This window comes from Aulonocara sp. 'chitande type north' Nkhata Bay, linkage group LG1 (genome assembly GCF_057382095.1).
Source record: "Aulonocara sp. 'chitande type north' Nkhata Bay isolate Kocher_YH1m ecotype deep benthic linkage group LG1, A_spYH_male_GT1.1, whole genome shotgun sequence".
Classification (NCBI taxonomy): domain Eukaryota; kingdom Metazoa; phylum Chordata; class Actinopteri; order Cichliformes; family Cichlidae; genus Aulonocara; species Aulonocara sp. 'chitande type north' Nkhata Bay.
Window position 1 is genome coordinate 26,698,524 of NC_141344.1, and position 14,088 is coordinate 26,712,611.

At 38.1% G+C, this 14,088-nt stretch overlaps 2 protein-coding genes across 5 annotated transcripts in view; one reads left to right on the forward strand and one right to left on the reverse strand.

The window, feature by feature from the left end:
* The window catches only part of pcdh9 (protocadherin 9), a 205,268-nt gene that overhangs the window by 123,064 nt on the left and 68,116 nt on the right, over window positions 1-14,088 (reverse strand). The gene's annotated exons all lie outside the window — the stretch shown is intronic.
* On the forward strand, window positions 10,797-13,687 carry LOC147339194 (uncharacterized). The gene is made up of 4 exons (XM_086290461.1): window positions 10,797-10,980; window positions 11,791-11,938; window positions 12,024-12,116; window positions 12,886-13,687. Exons 2-4 carry the CDS (start codon window positions 11,921-11,923, stop codon window positions 13,252-13,254), a joined length of 480 nt encoding a protein of 159 aa, XP_086146587.1. The 5' UTR covers window positions 10,797-10,980; window positions 11,791-11,920; the 3' UTR covers window positions 13,255-13,687.

A 14,088-nucleotide genomic window follows, 5' to 3' on the forward strand; every position in this document is an offset into this window, starting at 1 on the left:
TTCTCCAGACGTGGTATAGTCTAGTTTTCAGTACTTTTTAAATATAGACCCAGATGATAATTCCCATGTCCTCTTTCATATGTAGTTAAAGTATTTCTTGCATAGCTAGAGAGTTAAAACAATGGATGCTAGAAACTAGACAATTAGAACTAGACACCCTCCTGCCTCAAAACCTGTGCTGAACAGCTGGCTCCCATCTTTACTCACATCTTCAACAGATCCCTGGAGCTGTGTGACGTTCCCTCTTGCTTCAAACGCTCCACCATCATCCCTGTTCCCAAGAAACCCACCATCACAGGACTGAATGACTACAGACCTGTCGCCTTGACGTCTGTGGTCATGAAATCCTTCGAACGACTGGTGTTAGCCCATCTGAAAGACATTACAGGCCACCAGCTGGACCCTCTGCAGTTTGTCTACCGGACAAACAGGTCGGTGGATGATGCAGTAAACATGGGGCTGCATTACATCCTGCAACACCTCGACCACCCGGGAACTTATGCCAGGGTCCTGTTTGTGGACTTTAGTTCGGCTTTTAACACCATTGTGCCTGAACTTCTCTCCTCCAAACTCTCCCAGCTCAGCGTGTCACCAGCTACCTGTCAATGGATCACCAGCTTCCTGACAGATAGAAAGCAACAAGTGAGGCTGGGGGAGATCACCTCTGAAACTCGGTCCCTCAGTATTGGTGCCCCTCAAGGATGTGTCCTCTCACCACTACTGTTCTCCCTCTACACTAACGACTGCACCTCCAAGAACTCGGCTGTTAAACTCCTAAAGTTTGCAGATGACACCACTGTCATTGGCCTGATTCAGGATGGTGATGAGTCTGCATACCGGCAGGAAGTTGAGCGGCTGGTACTCTGGTGCAGTCAGCACAATCTGGAGCTGAACACTCTTAAAACTGTAGAGATGACAGTGGACTTCAGGAGACATCCCTCAACTCTGCTCCCCCTCACCATATCAGACAGCCCTGTGACAACTGTGAAGACCTTCAAGTTCCTGGGTACAACCATCTCCCAGGACCTGAAGTGGGAGACCAACATCAACTCCATCCTCAAAAAGACTCAGCAGAGGATGTACTTCCTGAGACAACTGGGGAAGTACAGTCTCCCACAGGAGCTGCTGATCCAGTTCTATACTGCGGTCATTGAGTCTGTCCTGTGCTCCTCCATCACAGTCTGGTATGGTGCAGCCACTAAACAGGACAGGAGCAGACTGCAGCGGACTGTACGGGCAGCAGAAAGGATCATCGGCGCCCCCCTGCCCTCCATCCAGGATCTGTACCTCTCAAGAACCGGGAAATGGGCAGGGAAAATCATCGCAGACCCCTCACACCCTGGTCACAGACTTTTTGATCTGCTGCCCTCTGGCAGACGGTACAGAAGCCTGCAGACCAGGACCACCCGACATAGGAACAGTTTCTTTCCCCTCGACATCTCCCTTCTAAACAGTTGACCTGTCACACTGCTCCCACTGCCAGACTGCAGCTGCACCTTATGTACATTCTGTAGTATTCATTCCACCTCATTTCATTTCTGTATTTTATGTATACAAGTTTAGATTAGTTATTTATAGTTGGTTTACACAGCGTTGTGTATGTATGTGTATGTATGTGTAACGTATATATAGACACGTGTGTGTGATTTACATTGCTGTGCTTGAGAGCCACCATCTACCGGAACCAAATTCCTTGTATGTGTCTGCACATATACTTGGCCAATAAACACGATTCTGATTCTGATTAAATTTAAGGAACTTCTTTATAAGGAACTTATAAGGAACTTGTAAGGAACTTCTTTATAAACATTAAAAGTTCAAACATATATTTATTCGTTAATGACTTAATTAATGCTAGTAATAGCATATTGATTTAGTGTCCATATGAATCATAGAGTAATTTAGATCATTTTAATTCACATATTTACATTTGAGTGGCCCCAAAAATGGTTTAGATTCACAAATTGATTTCTCACCCCCTGGGTGGTATGTAATGAAAGTTACAAAGCATGAAATGCAATCTTTCAGCTCTCAAAAGCCTAAGTTACGAACTCTAATGTGTTTTTATCTTTTACTTTCTTCTCCAATACCTGAATCTACTTTCCTCAAGGTTCAAAGATGAATGAGTCAATATGAGCTGGGATGGTTTCGATTTCTGGGTAACACTGAAATAAAGGCCCAACTGACAGAAATCTTCATTTTTAAAGAAGGTATTCTTAAGATATTTAAGTAATTCTGTAAGTATTAGTACCTTTTTTCAAAGCAGGAATATTCAGTATAGCTACAATATGCCAAAAAACTGGCACGCTAGACTGACAGCTGAGTATTAGGGTGGATAAAGTAAGTTTTCCAGGAAAGTGACTGAAATGGATATTACTATTAATAATAAACTATTAAAAGAAATAAACCGCTGTTTAAACAGTGCACATGCAGTAATGAAGATACACATATTAACTGCTTTAAATCTTGATTTTTTATTTTTTCACTGACCTTGAGAGGATCTTAATTTTTCATCTTGCGTCATTGATAGAAAACCATGCACACAGCCAAATTTCAACTGTTTAGTGAGACAAAAATGAACAAAGACGCACTACTATTGCCCTGAAATATGTGGTTGGTGTTTTTTAGTAATACAACAGTTAAATGGTTTAACAGAATGTTTCTTGTAGCTCTGTTTCAGGTGGTTCTCTTTTACCACTTATAATAGATTAATTAAGTGGTTAAAAAACCCAATTAGTCACCAGAATGGTAGTTTTGCCAGATGAATATTCTGATTCCAACTCTATACAAGAGTTGGAATATAGCCCCGAGGCTTGATTACCTTAAGGTCTTCAACCCTATCTTTGGAGTAGCAAGAACCCTGCCTGAGGGTCCAATGCCATACACTGGGTAACTTGGAGGCAAAAAAGCCTGTAAATTCTTGTAGCTTGAGGCCATATCCAGATATGTTTCAGATCAGGTGATCAAGAAAATCATTTATAAAACAATCAGGTGTCCAGAGTAGAGATTATGTGATTTTCTTTTTTCTTTTCCTTTTTTTTATATGCATAAACTGAAGCATATCGACAGTTGAGTGATCTATTATATTTATCAAGGTAAAGTTATAGCTAGAACATTGTCATATTTGACTAAAAAGTGCATGATTGCATGATTTGCATAAATTGATCAAATAAGCATTTGATCCCAACAACCCAGCCCTCAATTCTGATTCCAATCAATCAATCAGTTAAAGATCCTCCTGATCTCATTAAAAGTAAACTACAATAAAAATTAAAGACTGTTAATTTCTTAATTGAGCAAATTTACAAATTCACCAGGAGATCTAATAATTATTTCCCCTGTTGTAACCACATTGTTTAGTTCAAATAGCCATCGAGTCTTTATAGTATGTAACCACTCGTGATATTCTAATAAAACTCTCCATCCGTTTTAATCTGTTACAATATACATACACGTCATATATTATAAGCTCTCATATAGCTGTAATTATTTTCTTGTCTCATATGCGTTCCCTCTTGTTCTCAAACTGTTAAGAGGTCTTCTGCTTACAAAGGGGTGCTGGAGCCTATCCCAGCTGCCAACACAGAGTGGCAGACGACCACTCACAGTCACACCTATAGGCAATTTTGGTTCACCAGTTAATCTAACCCTTGACTGCACGTCTTTGGACTGTGGGAGGAAGCTGAGTACCCAGAGAGAACCCATGCATGGGCAGAACAAGAGCAAACTCCACAGAGGCTTTAGTCAGATAAGGGATTTGAACCCAGAACCTTCTTGCTAACCATCGCACCATGCTGCCCTAAATTAAGTGGTACTGAGTTAATTCATTTCAGTATTCTCTTTTAACAGGAAATGTGTTTTTTTTTTATCTAAGCCCATCAAAGTGAATATTCAACATCAAAACTGCTTTGTTTTGTTTACAGTTTCAACAATAATGGTGATTTTGCAACTGTATTATTTAAGAAAAGGGGAAAAAAATTCTCCTAAGCTTACTTAAACACAGCAACATTTGCATCATCCTTTTTTTCAGAAACAAAATGTATTTATGCAGCATTTCATATTTAATTGCTCTACTACAGGTCACTAATAATCCCTTTGCACTTACATGTAAAGATCAGATTATTCTGTAAGTAGGCTAAATGTTCAAGTTTATAGCTGTGAATCTGGTAAAAGATTGAATAAATGCGACCACCAGAGAGGATTCATCCCCTCCAAATTGTAAAGCTGGTCTGGTTATGGATGGGAACAACTTTAGAATATAAACAGTTCCTGGAGGATGAAGGAATTCATACCATCAACTGCCCACAACAATTGCCTGACTTACGTCCAATATAACAGCACTGGGACATTATGTTTTGGTCCATCCGAACCCACCAGGTTACTCCTGGAGTCCTGGTCCAGATCTGGGAAGAGATCCTCTTCGATCATCACAATAAAGAGTATGCAGCAATGTTGTCAGTACATTATAAGCACCCAGGGGCCATACTGAGTACTATTTTTAGTTGCTTTAATACATATTCAATCAAGAGGGTAAAACTGACTGTGACTATACTCTTTAACTTTACATAAATGCAATAAAAGAACAAGTTCCAGTTGCACAAGCTACACACTGTCTTGGGTAATCATTTTAAAATGTGTGCCTATAAATAGCAGAATAAATTCTAAAATTATAACCTAAAGTTAACTCACACACTATAATGTGTTGTTATTAATGTTAAATGTAGCAAAAAAAAAGTATTTACCTCAGATATGTCTCTTATGGTGACTAGAGTGTGCAATTTGAGTTTTCTTCTCAGGCTCATGGACTGGAATCAAAGATCATCGTATTACAGCAACTAAAAGAGAAAGACAATCTGATACCTTTACTGCACAGTGATTCAGTGCTTATTTAGTGCTCTTTTAATGCATACAAACATTTCCTTACACTACATTCATGCTTCAAACATTTGTATTTGTTTTTAAAAACTGAAAAACTAAAATAACAAGGAGGAACATGCTTCAGTTTCACTGGGTACTTTTAAGATATCTAAACAAATCAAATCAAATGATTTTCATTACTTAAAATCAAGCAGCACAGGTAGAAATGACCATTACAGGCAACAATTTTAGTCCTAATAGCTGCTATGTCTAAGATTAAACCACTGATTTTAGTGAACTTTTTATGGCTGAGTGGTGCAGATCAGCAGCAAGTACCGAAATTATACAGCAAAAAACCTTAATCAAAGATAAAAAGCATGAATTGTCTCCTGGAGCTCACAGAAGACTTTTTCAACAAGACAACAAAAGTGAAGAAGTAATCTCTGAAACCCAAAGCTGGTTCTTATTTTATTTGAGAAATCAATGACTTTACTTTAAGGAAAAGAAATCTTGATCATGTCTTGATGCATTCTCAATCATCCAGGTAAGTAAATCTCCAAAAGTCGATTCTGTTCATCTAGATGTAGCGTTTTCAGTGTTTATAAGATTAGGGAAACCTGCAGTCAGTGGAGACTGAAGAAGTCACTTGGATGAGTGACGAAACGTTTCTCCCACTGAAAATGTTGCGTCCAGTTGAACCTATTTTTTTAATTGTTCAATTTTTTTTATAAAAAAGTTGTGTTAAACACAGTAATTTAAACTACACCGGCCATTTCATTCTGACAAATCCCAAATACAAACCTTCAGAAGAATCCCATAACCAGGTAAAATCTAATCAAGTTTTGCTGTTACAAAGACACAGAGACACTCACTCATTATGTGAATTAACATAACATTTGATGCTTACTTGTAGACTGATAATGCTGGAGTTACTTGGACACTACTGAACATGGGGGTTTCGACTGGCCAGGGATTTGAAGACTTACTTCAAATCCCCAACCAAATACTTACTGGACCAAAAAGTGCCTAAAAATATATTGCTAGCGGGCAGAACTGTGGTCAATTAATATTTGCTTGTATCATCAAAAATAAGGCAACAGCTACTAGCATCCAGTTATTATTGCATTTACTTTAACTTGCTAGAAGCATTTCCTGCTGCTCGGAGTTCCACATGCATGTGTTTAGATTAAGTAGATAATCTAATCAGAATACAATCTGCAAGGCTTTATCTGTTTTGACGGCTCAAGGTTAGAACTGCCATACTAAGACTGTTCAAGGGTGGTAAGAGGAAAATTACATTTTAAAAGTTCAACCTCCTCCCGGGAGAATGGTACTTGAACCAAACACACTCAAAGAGATTACTTCAAAGACAGTATTCCTTTAGGAAATAACAGCATTAACATATTGGAAACAATAACCCCTCCACTATTTGAGCAAAGGAAAACAATGTGCTACTATACAAAGACCCCATTGTTATGGAAATTATTCAGAGAAATTAAGGTGTTGCCGCTACAGCATAGAAAACCTATCTCCCTCAAGCACGGGGGATACTCTTCACGTAGGCTTTCAATATATCTGATCCATATACACTGTAATTCTTCCTGACATTGGGGGTGTAAGTGCTTCTTCACGTTGCAATTTATGTTTTGTAATGAAACTTTAAAATTGTGGTGGATTCTCTAACATGCTTCATATTCTTGATGGCATGGCTTAGAGAGGTTTTTTTTTTTCAAAACAAAACAAATTTTGCTTAAAATAGGTCACTGAGGCTGAAAGGGTGCTTATATTATATTCAAGGATTAACAAGTAAAAGGTATTCAGTAAATTTCAATATTAAACTAGGTCATGGCAACTTACACTAGGATTAGGAAAATCCATATGAAATAGAAATGACTATGTTATGAGATTTTCATCTAAACTAAAATAATCATCTTTATTGTAAGCTATTTATGCTTCCAATTTAAGGCATAATCAAAACAAAAGAAAATCAACGGAAGTGAAACAGTGGTTTTAGTGCTTTTAAAACCATATCACAAATGTACCTTTCTCAGCATTTCAGTCAACTTTGCTATCACAAGACATGAAGTCTTATCTGCTTAAAAGATTGCGACTATTATGGACAAGAAACCTGAAAGGATTCAATCTCTGAAATTCTCTCACTAGAACTGTCATGATCCTGGGTCCTTTTGACCCAGCGTTTTGTGTTTTCTCTTCGCGATTTTGGTTCTGTTCTTCCTCTGGTTAGTGTTTACTCTGTTCTGCCCGTGTGTTCCTGTATCTAGTCCGCGTTTCTTAGTTTGTGTCCTTTCATGTGTAAGTTCCTGTTTTATTGTGAAGGTCTGTGTCTTATGTGAGTGTTTTCAGTTTGCCTCCCTAGTCTCGTCATGTTAATTACTCCCAGCTGTGTCCCCACCTGTATGTAATCCCCCTGTGTTCTCTGAGTGTATTTAAGTTGTGTCTTCTGTCATAGTTGTTGCTGGTTCGTCTGTGTTGTTTCCCCTCGGTCTCCCTGTATGTATTTCCCCGGACCTCCCTGCACCGTCATTCTTGGTTTGTGTTGTTAGTTTACCCAGTTTAGGTTTCAGTTTCATGTTCCTAGCGCCTTTGTTGTTTGCATTTTTGTTGTTAATAAACACTCACCTGCACCAGAGCTGCCGCCTTTTGGTCCTATATATATTCCACACGGCTTGCCCCCGCAAACCGTGACAAGAACAATATTTCCATTGATGATTTTTGTTTTTGTAGTTGTTCATTTGTTTTCTTTTTTTTCATTAACCCATTCAAATGAACCATCTGCCAAGTTCTCTGCGTATTATCTAAATTGTATTGTTTTAGTTGAGGAAGAAATAAATAGATTAATCATATTGTGAATGCTAACTCTTTCCACCCACACAAGCACACAGCCTCATGGACACAGAATGGGTATGAATCAAAATCCCTGATGTATAATCCTTCAAATAGAAAATCCACTTCAAAGTCTTATTTCATCCATCCAAGACTCATATGCTCATGTCTGCACCACTACAGTCAGGCCCCTCAGGTACTAGTTTTAGGGTCAATGTTCTGATAAAACCAGCTAATGATGCCTTCAAAGACCACTAGGTCTATAGAGGCTGACCACAAGAGATTTAATTTATTTTATTTCAATATTTATAAATATATATATGCAACCATTAATTTATTACCCCCCCCACCTCACCTTAACTTAATCCTTTGTACTATTAGATGAATACATCTAATATTCATCAATGAAATCTGTTCAGATTGTCAGCTGATTTTGTTTGGCAGGTCTAATTAGCCTCGGCTCAATGAGCATCACTGACATTTGTGGGTGTGTTTGTGAGAGGTTTATTGTGAATTTGTAGATGTGTCCCTGACGTGACTGAATGCTTTTCTTTAAAAGGAGAGAAGCATAAACATCTTTTTATAGCAACAAACATACCCTTGCCTAAGTTAGAAACTGTGCCTTTTTTATAACTTCTGAGTTGCAAATCAACAGCAAAACAAGCGACTTTATATCTGTGCATGCCATGACCTTGTCAATGCAAGCGTGAAGAATCAGTTTTAGTTGTATTTTGTTCAGGGAAATGATTGTAATTTTAATCATGATCTAAATGAATTGATTGAACGAATATTTTAGTCAAGTTTTTGCTGTTGCATCAGTTTTGTGTTGAGTGTTTAATCTGTATTTATTCTAAAGTTGGAGAAGTATCATCTTTGTAATATGCAGTTAGAGCAATAATGTGGTAAGTATGTTTTCTACAGTGTTAGTAAAAAACCTACTTTTTTCTTAATTCCACAAGTACTCCACATTTTTTGCTGTCCCTTCTAACCTGACAACAAGATGCTCTGCTCAGGAAAAAGTAATTCAGCAGCTCTCTAAAATGGAGCGACACGGGTCTCGAAAATGAAAAATATGCACTTATTTAACTTTTCTGAGTTGTAATTAGTGAAACTTCGGGAAACTGAATAATTGCACTTCATTTTGATTAGACAATTTAAGATTTTTGTACTTTTTGGTACACTCAAAAAACAGATTCAGGTCCTTCTTTCAAAGAACACATACAAATTTTGTTAGTTGTTCATAAATGTAATTAAAAACTACCAAATTAATTTGATTTTCTTTGTATAAACCTAAAATTATTCTAAACCAGCAGAGGCTGATTCTGAACACAAAATGAATGAGTTTGTTGGGGCACTGGGGGTAGGAGGAGTACAGTGGGGCAAAAAAGTATTTAGTCAGCCACCGATTGTGCAAGTTCCCCCACTTAAAATGATGACAGAGGTCAGTAATTTGCACCAGAGGTACACTTCAACTGTGAGAGACAGAATGTGAAAAAAAAATCCATGAATTCACATCGTAGGATTTGTAAAGAATTTATTCGTAAATCGGGGTGGAAAATAAGTATTTGGTCACCTCAAACATGGAAAATCTCTGGCTCTCACAGACCTGTAACGTCTTCTGTAAGAAGCTTTTCTGTCCCCCACTCGTTACCTGTATGAATGGCACCTGTTTGAACTCATCATCTGTATAAAAGACACCTGTCCACAGCCTCAAACAGTCAGACTCCAAACTCCGCCATGGCCAAGACCAAAGAGCTTTCGAAGGACACCAGGAAAAGTATTGTAGACCTGCACCAGACTGGGAAGAGTGAATCTACAATAGGCAAGCAGCTTGGTGTGAAAAAATCAACCGTGGGAGCAATCATCAGAAAATGGAAGACATACAAGACCACTGATAATCTCCCTCGATCTGGGGCTCCACGCAAGATCTCATCCCGTGGGGTCAAAATGATCATGAGAACGGTGAGCAAAGATCCCAGAACCACACGGGGGGACCTGGTGAATGACCTGCAGAGAGCTGGGACCAAAGTAACAGAGGTCACCATCAGTAACACACTACAACGGCAGGGAATCAAATCCCGCAGTGCCAGACGTGTTCCGCTGCTGAAGCCAGTGCATGTCCAGGCCCGTCTGAAGTTTGCCAGAGAGCACATGGATGATACAGCAGAGGATTGGGAGAATGTCATGTGGTCAGATGAAACCAAAGTAGAACTTTTTGGTATAAACTCAACTCGTCGTGTTTGGAGGAAGAAGAATACTGAGTTGCATCCCAAGAACACCATACCTACTGTGAAGCATGGGGGTGGAAACATCATGCTATGGGGCTGTTTTTCTGCCAAGGGGACAGGACGACTGATCCGTGTTAAGGACAGAATGAATGGGGCCATGTATCGTGAGATTTTGAGCCAAAACCTCCTTCCATCAGTGAGAACTTTGAAGATGAAACGAGGCTGGGTCTTCCAACATGACAATGATCCAAAACACACCGCCCGGGCAACAAAGGAGTGGCTCCGTAAGAAGCATTTGAAAGTCCTGGAGTGGCCTAGCCAGTCTCCAGACCTCAACCCCATAGAAAATCTGTGGCGGGAGTTGAAAGTCCGTGTTGCTCGGCGACAGCCCCAAAACATCACTGCTCTCGAGAAGATCTGCATGGAGGAATGGGCCAAAATACCAGCTACTGTGTGTGCAAACCTGGTAAAGACCTATAGTAAACGTTTGACCTCTGTTATTGCCAACAAAGGTTATGTTACAAAGTATTGAGTTGTATTTTTGTTATTGACCAAATACTTATTTTCCACCCTGATTTACGAATAAATTCTTTACAAATCCTACCATGTGGATTCATGGATTTTTTTTTTCACATTCTGTCTCTCACAGTTGAAGTGTACCTCTGGTGCAAATTACTGACCTCTGTCATCATTTTAGGTGGGGGAACTTGCACAATCGGTGGCTGACTAAATACTTTTTTGCCCCACTGTACATTTTTGCACTTAAGTATTTGTAAACTCAAAGAAACAAATTCAAGCCCCGCTTTAAGCGTAAACATTTTTTTTAATCTCACTCAACGCAAATGTAGCACTCCAGCGTTACTGCAATTATTATTCGTGTGGTGAACCTAAATTATTTTCTCTCAAAGCAGTCTTTGTTACAAGAACACAAAGTTATTGAGTTACACAACGGTCCGCCTTCTTTGAAAATTTTGCGCTCTTTCAGGATCACCTAAATGAATGCAGCTGCTCTTGGCCTCTCTGTACTTTTTGGATAAAACTACACCTTCAGGTAAGGTAACATATTATTTTTTCATATATCCAATTGTGTATTTCTTTATCAGCTAAATCTATGGCAATGCTATTTATCATAGAAGCTTGTAACAGTTGTTTTTTGAACTTTTGGTGGTGCTACCATTCTCTTCTCTGCTTGAATACTATTTTTTTTGACAATATAGCCAGGTCTTTTCAAAAGTGCCTTGTTTTAGAGGAGAAATTGTGTAGCTGCCAACTTTTAAGTACTCGGAGCGTGTGCTAGCTTATTAGCAGCTAGCCATTGTGCTCAATGAAAGATGATGTCCTATAGCTAACTTCTTTCTTACTGTTTTCTTTTTTATAATCTAATAATGTGGTATTCTGTGTTTATTATTATATAATGCCATTTTCTAGTAGAAAGTATCATTTTGAGGTGTCTTTAAAAGCACTACATAGTTTACTGAGGGTGCTACCAAAAGCGAACCATGTGGCCGGAAGAGTAACTGCAGGCAGCACAATGCGCACTCCTGTGACGTTCAAACCTATTTATTATTATAAAAGATTTCGGCTACGTCCACACTTACACAGGTATTTTTGAAAACGGAGATTTTCCGTTATCGTTTTAAAAAATAATCCCGTCCACAGGTAAACGCAAAAATGAAGGAAAACGCTGCTAGGAACATGCCAAAGCAACAGGTGGCGCTATATTCCTAAACTCAGCTACAAACAGTTTAGGTCTTGACAAACTTCACTGATGGTTCAAATGTTTAGCAACTTTCAGTGTGTTGATTCAGCAGTCTGTATTTAAACTTCTAGTTTACTATATTTATGTATGTTTTATTTCCAGGTGAATGCAGAGTTCCTGCAGATCACTACAAAACCCCTGCAGGCGAAGTTCTTGGCTCAGCTGGACAATTTAACAGACAAGCTGATGCAAATTTTTGAGGGGAGCAAAGGGCCAAAAGATCAAGGATATCATGGCAATCAGTAGTTTGGTCAGTACTAATGATAAACCCATCAATTAAATGCAATCAATCAATTACATTTTTTTCACCTTTTTTTTGTCCACCCTTGCATTAGTGTGATGACATCGACATAAAGAGGGAGCATACTCTTAAAAGCCTGGTGATCTACTTTAATGAAGATCCAGACCTACTGTTCAAGGAGTATCTGGTACGCTTATCACACTTTATTTTCTAGCTTCAATTTGAGTTAGGTTCATCGCACACAAAATGCTCATATATTCAAATAAGACAATATAATTGTGAAATATGTATTATTCTTAATAGTCATTGTTGAAACTTGTACTGGAGAGCACCTTTTAAGGGGACAGATTCAGTAAAAATTCAATTGTTCATTTTTTTGGGGCTGCCATGAAAGTATCAACTGCCTCAACATTCATCCACTTTCTGTCAGTGTTTAAATTCAGTTTATTTATATAGCGGTATATCACAACAACAGTCATCTCAAGGCACTTCATAAAGTAAACACTCCAATGAAGTTCAGTTAATTATGTCAATTAGTAAAAAGTCTTCTATATAAGGAACCCAGCAGACTGCATCGAGACACTGACTAGTGTCACTGGCGTTACAGCGATCTTCTGGTTTCCGGAATAATGTGCCTAAAACAAGCTGTTTCAAAAGGTCCCCAATTGTCATGAAATAAGGGAAAGTGACCCAGCCCACACACACACACACACCTACACCTATAGACACTTGAGGAGCTGCTCCTCTATTTCAAGCCCCTCCCAAAGGGAGGTACATAATACCTAAACCCAAAATATTGATAGGAAACAGATTGACGGGTTTTATTCATGTTTGGAGTGTTTATAGAGGCGGTAGAGACCTATGTTTCAGCACAAAAGGATACAAAGCTGAGTTTTGCATAATATTTCCCCTTCCAAGTGACAGAGCCCTTAAACCTGAAACATCCTGTTTTTCAGACCTCCACTGAGGATGAATGGTTGAGATCCACTGCAGCAACTGTCATGGGTATTTACACCATCAGAAGAGAAGGCGTTCAGGAGCCAGAGGATGTTGCAGTTGTCATTGAAGGTACTACAGTTATGAACAACCTCGGTAGTGTCATCATGGCATTCATCGTTCTCTTTGGACTGATTTATGCACTTGATCTGAGCTATCCAAATGACCTCAAGTACACTTTCGAGTTTTGTCAGAAGATTTTAATGAATCTGGATGGACAAAGGCTCAGTACAAATGCAACAAATGAAATTGAAGATGTTTGCTTAGGCAAACAAGACCCAGCACAAAATTTGATTTTGGCCTTTTTATCTCTTTTGTTCAAACTGTGACCTTTTTTTTCCCTTTTTTTTTGAAAAATAGAAGTTGTCTATTTTTGTCTGCTGTTCTGTTGTGAGTGATGTAACCTTTAATCTATACTACTATAGATGGATAAAAGGACTGTGGGAATTTAGCTCAAAAAAAGTTTAATGGTTGTAACTTGAATTGCAATGTTTAGTAGGTTATCATTGTGAATTTGCTGAAAACCTACCTGCAAGTGTCACTATAAATATATATACAATGATTCTTACGTGAAATTGGATTTTACAAATTCCAGTTTGTTTTCAGTCTTGCCTAGTAATACAAAGGTGTGTGCTTTTCAGATTTGATATTCATTTCAAATGTAAGGCACTTTTTTGTGAGCACTTTGATTTTGTTAAGGTTAATTTGACCATGTGAAATGTATGTTTATTCACAAAATATTCTGTTTCTGCTTTTAATTCAAGTGAATAAAACTGAGTTGAAAAAACAAATTTATTTTGTCATTATTTTAATAATTAAATTAGTTTTCTGGTAATTAAAATTATGATTTAGTTGAACTTGAAATAATCATTTCAATTCGAAAGAAAATCTAGCTCAAATGAATGACATTGTATTGAGTTGAACCAACCAAAACCTTTCACATCTTATTAATGTAATTTTTTTCCTTTTAAATGTGTTTAAGAAATTGTGTTCTACTGACTCAATTTAATTAAATTGTCATGATGTATGTAGATTTGGTTGAACCAAAATAAATGTATTACGTGGAAAACCTGCCATCAATCAAATTGAGTTCATCCAATGACTAATTTTTATGAGTGTACAGCTTGCTGTATGCTGCATGAAAATTGAATGAAAATGCCATT